This window comes from Populus alba, chromosome 1 (assembly GCF_005239225.2).
Source record: "Populus alba chromosome 1, ASM523922v2, whole genome shotgun sequence".
NCBI lineage: Eukaryota > Viridiplantae > Streptophyta > Magnoliopsida > Malpighiales > Salicaceae > Populus > Populus alba.
In genome coordinates this window covers 30,699,890-30,710,516 of record NC_133284.1, presented here as the reverse complement: position 1 = coordinate 30,710,516, position 10,627 = coordinate 30,699,890, and the positions used below count along the sequence as shown (strand labels likewise).

Sequence of the window (10,627 nt, the reverse complement as noted above, 5' to 3'; positions counted from 1 at the left end):
TTGGTCATTTTGTTATAAAGTTTGCACAAATCTTGTTGAAAAGTTACTTAAGGTTTGGACATTTATGACAAAATCTATGTTCGACAATTTTGTTAGCATTTAAGGTGCTGATGGAAAAATAAACTATAAAAACTTGTCCTTTTGCTTAGATTTTCATCTGCATTTTCATTGGAAATGAAAGTTGGTGATGAAAATGCCAACAAAAGATAAATCCTCAACTAGAAACTCATTGATGAGATGTTTTTATTAGTAGTTTCATTGGTAATTTAGACATTGACGAGATATTTTTTTTTTAAATATTAACGAATTATTCTGTTGTTATTTTTCAAGTTTGTTGTAGTGGAATATGCAATAATTACATTGAAATATTTCAACTTTCTTCTCAGTAACCTTTTAACCTTTGCTGGCATTTTGCATTATATTTAATGTGATGATCTTAAGATGCTCACTAAAGTTTCCCCCCATAAAGTTCCTATAAAGGATGGTTTTGAGTAGAGAGAGAATAATTTGGATATATTGGATAATTAGCGTATAAAAAGAAAAGAAATGTCAAATTAATATAGTAGTAAAAAGTTTTGGTGAAATAATACTTTTTTGGATATTACGGTTTTCAATCGTGACATCAATTCAATGTTGCGGTTGAGAATCACGACAAAATTTTAATTTCATAACCGCGATATCAATTAAATTCAAAATTAACCAGTCAACTAGTTTGTAAGGAAAATTATAAAACTGTTAAAATTAAGGTATCAGAACAAGATTTTTGAAACCTAAAGATTTAATGGTTGGAGTAGTGATTCCATGACTATTCTAAGAAAAACGACTTTTGAAAACTCTTTTAAGAATTTGAGTGCGATCTAATAATCGGATCAAAATTTATGGCTCATTTGAGCCATCATTATAGTTAGGCGCGATTAAACCTCCTCTTGGACCTAGACCTGTCCTACTGGTTTATAAATGCATCTACTAAATCATCCATGTAATCTGTCGAGAGCAAATCTTCATCTAGTTGTGGTAGACCCACAACTAACTACTTAGAATAATCCATTCTCACAAGTTTGACTACATCATTGATATTGAAAAACAAAAAACAACTATTATGTGAGCAATAAATTTTTGAATTTTAATTGGAGTTCCTTTTTTACTTAGAAAATATATTTAGAAGAAAAAATTCATAAAATTATGGTTTTTGTACAAAATAGTTGGTCAGTTCATATATTTAAATCAATTAGCCGATTGATTGGGTCAAATGATTTACTGTGTTAATATTAAGCTGTCGCACTTCAAAAGTGCAATATGTTTAAATATCATTATTCTGAAGTATCACAACTATCTTGTCTCTCTTAAAAATAGTAACATTTAATAAATATTATGTTTTAGAAGTGCTACAAGATGAAAGGACACTATTTCATTAATTTTTTTCAAAATAGTATTATTCCATCAAAATATTTAATTTACTGTAATAATATTAAAATAATCCAAATAATTTCTGCTCTGCTTTGTCAAACAAACACATCAAAGGCAAGGTATTATAAAAAACTTGAACCATATCAAGCTCATAGAATCACAAGTACCAAGGTTGTTGCTTTTTCCTAAGTGTTATAGAAGAATCACAGAAGAATGGAAAAGTTCATGCACTACAGGAAAATCTTCGTGAAGTTTTGTGTGCACACATAAAAGTGTTAGATCCTTCTTATAAAATTGAATAAAGTTATTACAGTTTATATATTTTACTATTTTTACAAATTGGTCCTCATTTGGAATTTTCGATCCTTTCATTCCTTAAAAATTCCTTTTAAATTTTAATAAAACTATTTCCAACTAGATCCCTATATGACCAATTTTGATCATTGAAATCAAAACCCTTATATTTTTTGGTTCACTACATAGTTTTTTTTTTTTTTGCCCTCCAAGTAATGCTCATTGCAACTACAGTCTCCATTCTATTACGATTTTGAGAATCACAAAACTAATTTACATTAAATTAAAGATGTTGGAACATATGTGGCTAGACATTTTTTATTCTGTTCTTTTGTTTACTAGTTTGAAACATAAATTAATATAGATGGAGTACATGGCATGCTGTTTTTTTTTTTTTCAAGCTGCAAAATTATTTTCACTTTCCATTTCCAGAAAGCATATGTACAAAACACCTATGAAAAAGTGTGCTATATAGACTCTGCTTATTTTCGCTTTTAAAAATATTTTTGAAAAAAAATATTATTTTTATTTTTTTTTAAACTAATATTTTTTATGTTTTTAGATCATTTTGATGCACTGATATCAAAACTAACTTTTTAAAAATAATAAAAAAATTATTTTGATATATTTCTGAGTGAAAAATACTTTGAAAAATAATCGCTACCATACTTCTAAACATCCCTATAAACATGAATGAAACATTTTGAAAACATAACGAGTTGTGTGAGCCTTCAAAATTTGTCATCATGTGATCAAATTTCTTTTATATTTCACTTTATATAATCATGGTTACTGATCATATAATAATTTTTATTAACTCCATATATAAATAATATATAAATAATTGGGATATTAATGGAACCACAGGTGTGGATTATAGTATTGATTAGACGTCAAAATAATCTTTTTTCAAGATTCATTTTTTATTTTAGTTTTATTTAGGGGTATCTCAATTTTTGTTTTTATAATTTATTGCATCATTTAAACTTTAGGTTCAAAATCTATTCATTATCAATGTTTTTAACATATATATTTTTAAAATTTATCTCTCTAAATATCATTGTATTTTTTCTCTTTAAAATGATATTTACTTAAACATCTAAACATTCAAGAGTCTCCAAATCTACAAAAGAGAACATTTTACAGGTACCGACCATCAATCACCTTGGCTTACCAGGCACCAGCTACAAGCTAACAACCATATCAGCTAGAAAAAATGGGTAAGATTGCTAGAACAAAGAGATTAACCGATTATTCAACATCTAAGTCTTGCTTTCAAACTACTTGGATTTTTTAGGATTTCATCATTGGTGCCATCTGTGGGAATCTGAACAAAAAGCCAATTCATTCTTGTTTCTCAAAAGTTGTTTTCATGGTTGACGAAGCCCCAACACAGTGGTAGCCATGTCAATGGCTATGTCTACGGCTACGCCAACTGCTAAACCAATAGTTATGCCTATGGTTACGCCAACAGCAACGCCCACGACCACGCTCCACAGCTATGCCTATGACTACACTCATGGCCACACTCTTGCAAAGCTACGCCAATGATTTTTATGGCAGTTTGTACATGCTAAAATGTGTCACAAGGACTTGTGGGGATCTGATGATACACAAAAGGTGAGTTCCACCTACTAAAACTCTAAGCCTTGCTTTCAAACTATTTGGATTTTTTAGGATTTCATCATTGGTACCATTTGTGGGAATCTGAACAAAAAGCCAATTCATTCTTGTTTCTCAAAAGTTCTTTTCATGGTTGACGAAGCCCCAACACAGTGGTAGCCATGTCAATGGCTATGTCTACGGCTACGCCAACTGCTAAGCCAATAATTATGCCTATGGTTACGCCAGCAGCAACGCCCATGACCACGCTCCACATCTATGCCTATGACTACACTCATGGCCACGCTCTTGCAAAGCTACGCCCATGATTTTTATGGCAGTTTGTACATGCTAAAATGTGTCACAAGGACTTGTGGGGCTCTGATGATACACAAAAGGTGAGTTCCACCTACTAGACAAGCTCTACCTACTAGGTGAGCTCCACCTCCTAAACGAGTCCTACACTTTTAAAATAAATGTGTTTTGAGAATGAGAACATAATTCCAAGCAATTATAAGGGGAATAAAAAGAGAGTTAAGAAGAGAACGGCATAAAAAGATGTTGGTGCAAATTAAAAATCGATAATGTTACCGTCAAACGATATTAAGTTCGTAGATGAAATAAATGATGAAAAAAGAAAGATGAAATTATCCCATTTACACCATCAATTAAGCCTAGTATAAGGTCTAAATAGAGGAGGATTAAATAAAAAGTTAAAAGGGCTAAGTTTGGAGGCTCAGATTAAAAAGGGGCAACTCTATCACACCAGACCTTTGGCTACTCTTTGGTATATATATCAAGATTAATTTTCATTTTTGTTCCAATTGTTTTGGAAAGAAAACATTTGTACCTTTCCAACAATATATGGTAGGCTTTCTAATTCATACGGTTGAGAGAGAACAATGTGTTTGAAGTTGAGTCTGAAATCAGAATTCGGACTGTAAATTATAATATTGTCTAGTTTTATGTTATCAAGCATAACTTCCAATTCGATCGTTAGATCGGGCTGAAATTTTATGATAACTCTCTTGACATTTGTTCCTATATTGGGTTAAACTTTCAGGACAATAGGAGTTTAGGGCCTTATAATCAGGTTGGTGGCCAAATGTGTTACCAAAAAACACAGGAAAATATTATAAGGGGTAAAACAGTAAAGTAAGCAAAATTTCTCTTTATAAACAAGAAAAGGCTGGTGAAGAGTTCTGGAAGCTAGGGAGAACGAAAAGCCCTCTATTGCTTATTAATTTTTGAGTGGTTTCTTGCTTAATTGAGAGATTCTTATGAGGATTAATCATTCTCTTGAAAAATAAACATGATATAAATGAGTTTTGGAGTGAGAAACCAAGAAAAGAAGATGAATATGTAAAGAGGGAAAGTGAGAAATCTTGAAGAGAAGGAAGAAGAGTTTAGGTTCTTTTGCATCAAACTCTATGGAAATAGTGTTTAAAATGGTAAGCAAGCCTTCACCTTCATTTCTATGCAATTCTTAGTTGGTTTTGGTTATAAGTATAAAATGGGTATGTGTTTAAGCTTGAGTTTGATTGAATGATGAATTGTTATTGTTAAACTTTGATAAAAACATGTGTTTTTGTATGTATCTAAGAGTGGGTAATTTGAAATTATAGGAAAAGTTAAAGGAAAATCCATGGCTTTGATCCATGGGGCATTAGGCAAAAAATAAATAGTTGAAGGGTTTGGGTTTTGTTGATTGATTTGACATGTTTTAGTTGTTTTGGAATGGATTCCATGTTAAAAGCTGAAGTGACAATCATGGTTATACTATGGAGGATATTCAACAAAAATAAAAAAAATGATGGAGGGATTTTGAATGATTGTTGTGATGAACTATAGTTAAGCTTGAAATGATAAAGTGTCTATAATGTAGTATGTTTGTACTTGAATATTAATATGTATAAAACTAGTTACCTAGTAATGAGTTAATAATATTAGTTCGGTTGATACAAGATGGTATAATGAGAACATAAAATTGATTGAAAAGATGAATTAACTATCTATAATGGAGCCAATGACATCAGTTGCATTAATGACTAGGATATACATAATTTGGCTAGTGGTCTTGTGGTTAACAAATAATACGTGTTAACAATTTATCAAATTAATAATGAAATGTTGGAAGAAGCCAAATTGTCAATAGCAAAACAATAATATTCCAGGGACTTCAATGATCCATGTCCAACGAGTAGTTTAAAACGTGTTTTAAAAGTTTAGGTTGTTACATGAAGTTGCTTGTGTGTTGATGATATCAGAATTCATGACAAGTTTTATGTTGTAAATGGCTAGATGAAATTTGGATAGGTTTGTATAAGAAAAGCTCACCTGAAATTTCATTAATCGGGAAGGTTTTCATTGGAGACCATAAGTCGAAGTAAAATGACTGGATGAAATTTGGATAGGGTTTGTATAAAAGAAGCTCAACCGAAATTTTATTAGTCAGGAAAGTTTTCATTGGAAATCATAAGTTGAAGTAAAATGTTAGCCTTAGATCTTTTGAAAATGAGTCAAAATAGTATGAAGGATAATAACATGGGTCACATGAAAAAGGAAATGAGACAAGGTAACAATAATTACAGATTTTGAGAGATCAAACTAAGCAATTAATCGCGCAAGAAGTTTTTAATGGCAAATCATGTGTTAGGAGAACACATGTATTTGATTAAAATAAATTGAATATTCAAAAAATCAAAAAGGGATAAGTATCCTAAAAAATGAAATGTGACACAATTTAAAAGTATTACAAATTAAAACAATGGTGCGAACCAGATATGATTATAAGATATATGTTAAATTTAAATGTAATATGAATTGAAACAATGGTGTGAACAAAATATGATCATGGAATATGCATATATAATTATATGAATTAAAGGGGTTTTGAGGAAATGATTCGTAATATGAATCAAATGTGTTGTGAATAAGAGTTTTCATGATGTGACAATGACAATTAAACGAAAACAATGATAAAATAAAAATTCATCAAAAGATGGATAAAACTATATTAAAGTGGAATCTGTCATAGATTGATGTTTATACAAAAAGTTAGTGAAATTTAGGTATACTAATGTCATTGATATGTGTGTGTGTGTTTGTTTAGTAAGCATTTGTTATAACATGTTCTTATTTTATAAAAATAATTTTATTTTTCAAGTTTATCATAGACTTGGACAAAATAGTGGATCTTACATAACATGTTTTTTTTGTTTAGGTGATGATGATGATGTAATTTTAAATATTTTGGCTACTTTTTGTAATGTGATTTTGAGAATAAATTGCATATAAATGAAACCAATACTAAGGATATGCGTAACTTAATTATCAATATTCTTTTATTAGGTTTGTAATATGACATCAAACATACCCTATATTTATTAAATGAATATTGTATGTAATTAGTTCATAATGTTCTTATATTTTGGTTGTGTCACTTATTGTAAATAATGCATGCTAAAATTGAATGTGAATTTTGAAATGGAGAATTTGAAATTATAGATGAATTCTATTCTTAACTGAAAATATAATTGGTTAAGGTCTAAAAAGTTTGGACAATGTTAAGATTGTCACACACACACTGGAGTTGATAACTTGGGAATAGTTCATAATAAGTAGAATTTTTACCCAAATTTCAGTAAAATACTTTTAAATAATATAAAGATTGAAACATGATACTGATATGTTTTTTTAAAAATAAAATAAAATAAATTCACCCTATTTTCTCGAGTTCAAGTCTCAAGGAAGTTCAAAAAGAAATTAAATTATTGGGATGTTACACTATCAATCATCTTATCTAAAAAGATTAAATCTGATTGTTAGAATCAAAAGATTAATTAATTATTTAATACATATTATTTATTCCTAAACTACTTGGTTAATCTTTCATAATCTTGTAATTGATAGTATATGAATATGAAACTCATATATGTTTACCTTATTAAAGATCGTAAAACAATAATTACTATAGATTCTGCAATTTCATCTTGAAAACTGCTGATATTTCATCTACTTTGTTTCTAGTTCATAAGCTTTTATTTTGATTTTTTTTTCTGGACAAGCTTCTATTGAGCTTCTTGTTGATTAATGATATTCTCTTTCATTTTAATTCAAATGTTTTTTTCCCTCCAACCACAACTAGATTAAGCATCTATCTAGCTCTTCACACGACCTCTAGTAAGATAGTTAGTATTTATGAATTTTTTTGTCTAAATAATCCAAAACATTTTCATTTTTTATATATACCAAACAAAATATTAAAAAAACATGCAACTATTTGTAAAAAAAAAAAATTCAAAAACAAGGAGAAAATAATCTTGATACCAAAATAATTCTTTTCTTCATTTTTTTTTACTATCTTTTGAATATTTTACTATATTCAAATATTCACCTTTTTTGGAGTTTCAAACTAAAAGTTAGAATTATCATGTTATATTAAATTTTAAAGGATTAATTCGATGATTAAGAAGACATATTAATTATCTTCTTCTTCTTCTTCTTTTATTTTAAAGTTTAAATTTTATAATTATGTTGATATAAAAATGTATGCTTTTAAGATATTCGAAAAAAAAAAATCCAATTAACACGTAATCTAATTAAAGTTTACATTACAAATTAAGTGCAATTTTTTTTTAATCTATGTACTTTTAGATAGTACTTTTTTCCCCAATCAATGGAATTATAAAGACAAAAATAACATTGAACAACATCGTCTAGCACCTAATAACAGCAGGACCCATTTGAATAGCTAATCTTTTTGCTGCAGACTTTTCCATCTTTATTGGACCCTCGTGCTTTTACCATATCCTCAGATCCCTGCTGCTTCAGCTAATTCCCTTCATTTCTAGTCCCAGCAAAGTTGCCTTTAGCTAGTCGATCCTCTGCTTGCTTAGAAAAATCAAGACTAAAAAAGAAAGATGCACAAGAGAAACAATTCACGATTCAAAGCTTCACAAGAAAACATGACCGAAGAGCCTCAAGCTGCAGGCACAAGTTTGGTAGGGAAATTGATCTGTTGTTGTTTGTTAAATCCAAGTCCTGTTATGGATACCAGGAATGAGGAAATTAGTTCAAGATCAAGAAATTTGGAAAACCGTGCTTGTGGAGAGAGGCACCATAGATCAGCAGGTAAAAGAATTACTCCCACAACTTCTTTGCTTGATAGATCTAAGGTTTATGGTAGAAAGAAGGACAAAGAGTTCATTCTTGAATTGTTACTGGAGAGAGAAGAAGCTAGCAATGGTAGAGTTTGTGTGGTTGCCATAGGTGGGGAGGAAGGAGTTGGCAAGACCACTCTAGCCCAGCTTGTGTACAACGATTCCACAGTGGCCAACGCTTTTGATTTGAGAGCTTGGGTTTTTGATTCAGAAGATTTTGATGTTCGGAGCATAACTGAGACAATCCTCCATGAAGTTACCAAGGATCAGGCCTGTAAGCTCAGTGGAGATTTGAATGTTCTTCAGGTGAAGCTAAGAGAGAGACTTTCTGGGAAGAGAAGTTTAATCGTGTTAGATGATGCTTGCAATGTGGGCTATGACCAATGGGATCTTCTACGCCAACCCTTTGCTGGTTCTGAAGTTAAAATAGTTGTCACCACGCGAAACAACAGCGTCCCACGAATCATGGCTGCCATTTCCACTCGCCATCTGGAGGTGTTATCAGATGACGATTGTCTTTCAGTGTTTTTAGATCATGCACCGCCAGAACTGAAGTTCGACGCAGATCCGAAGCAGCAAGCAATAGTGGCAAAAATAGCAAGCAAATGTAATGGCTTACCACAGGCTGCAAAATATCTGGGGGGAAGACTGCGCTCTGCTCACTGTACTCAATGGGAGAAGATATATATATCGAATTGTGAGATATTTGAGGATGAGTGGCAGGGACTGACAAGATTAATAACACGATAATTAAAAATGCATGTTTATCCAGCCAATCTCTCAAAGGAGATGTTCGATCGAGAGTTCTTTTGCTCATGTTTTTTTCTGCGTTTTTTGAAAATACTTTTAGTTTGAAAAGGCATAATAAAGTTAATGTCTTTTAGTGTTTTATAATAATTTTAATATACTAATATATATAAAAAAGAAAACTGAAAAAAGATAATTTCATTAACTTGCTGATATTTTATATATGGACTTTTCCATTCAATCACTGACTGGAAATCTTGTGCTCCACGGTGATTTGTTTGGACGAATGATCAGTTAATCTAGTGAATTGAGATTTTCAATACGGATGATTAAAGTTTAAGAGAAATCTACCAACATATTCTCATAGATCGATTGCACCATCACATTCTTATATATATAAGAAATAATTAATTATATCTTTTAATTTGTTCCTGTTATTCAACATAAAACTCTGCTAATTATTTTCATTAAAAATGATAACAACTTGTCATGCATATACATGAATAATTATTTAACATAAGACTCTGCTAATTATTGAAACTATATCTTTGACCTCACAATCATTAGTTTAATTGAAAATATATATATATATCAAAACCCCATGGTTATGGTTTTTGAAAGAACCTGGTCATTAACCTCTCGAATAATAAATAAATGAAGAATTGATACAGAAAGATTGGCTGGGATAGATATCGGATTAATAGGAGCATTGCGTACATAGTAGCTTGACTGTTAAGGAATCTCAAGCTATTCAATGGCAGAAATATTAAAATCTCAGCAGAATGCTTTTCAACTAATTAAAAGGCAAATTCAACCTCAACCAATCAGACTCGGCCGAGTCTGGAAGCAAGATGCGATCTGGCGAAAATGAAGAAATCAATCGAACCGCATCCCGCAAGCTCTCAACGATGATACATATTGTGCTGGCCAGCTCACTGATTGAAGTTTCACATGCTGACAAGTCAAAGCAGAATAGTTGCAGTGAAACAAATAACTAAGCTTGATCGATCTATTTGGTCAGTTTACACTAACCACTAAGGAAATATCCAAACAATTTAATTAAGGGTCCCTAACGAGGCCTACCACGCAATATCATTGTTCATAAAAGACTTTTAAGACTCTCTCTGTCTCCCACTTTCTTCGAAAATTGTCATTGTAGATTCGATTTCACATACAGGTAGGGTACGTAAGACCAAGACTGGTCCATATTTGAATGCATATTAATTATCACAGTTTTCGACAAGCAAGATACTCCCTCGTTTCAGTACCCTTCATTCATTCTTGAAATCTTGCCAGTTTCACCAAGGTTGCCTCTGACTGCTTGATCAAGACGAAAACCGAAGATCCCTTTAGCCCAGCTTGTGTACAGCGATTCCACAGTGGCCAACGCTTTTGATTTGAGAGCTTGGGTTTTT

At 31.1% G+C, this 10,627-nt stretch overlaps 1 protein-coding gene across 1 annotated transcript; it reads left to right on the top strand.

The window, feature by feature from the left end:
* Positions 1-8,270: 8,270 nt before the first annotated feature.
* Positions 8,271-9,215, top strand: LOC118047092 (putative disease resistance RPP13-like protein 1). The gene has a single exon (XM_035056279.2). The coding sequence runs from the start codon at positions 8,271-8,273 to the stop codon at positions 9,213-9,215; it is 945 nt and encodes a 314-aa protein (XP_034912170.2).
* The last annotated feature ends 1,412 nt before the right edge of the window (positions 9,216-10,627 follow it).

Bases quoted from the DNA above. Each gene is read 5' to 3' on its own strand.
- LOC118047092 (XM_035056279.2), top strand. From the start codon at position 8,271: ATGACCGAAGAGCCTCAAGCTGCAGGCACAAGTTTGGTAGGGAAATTG.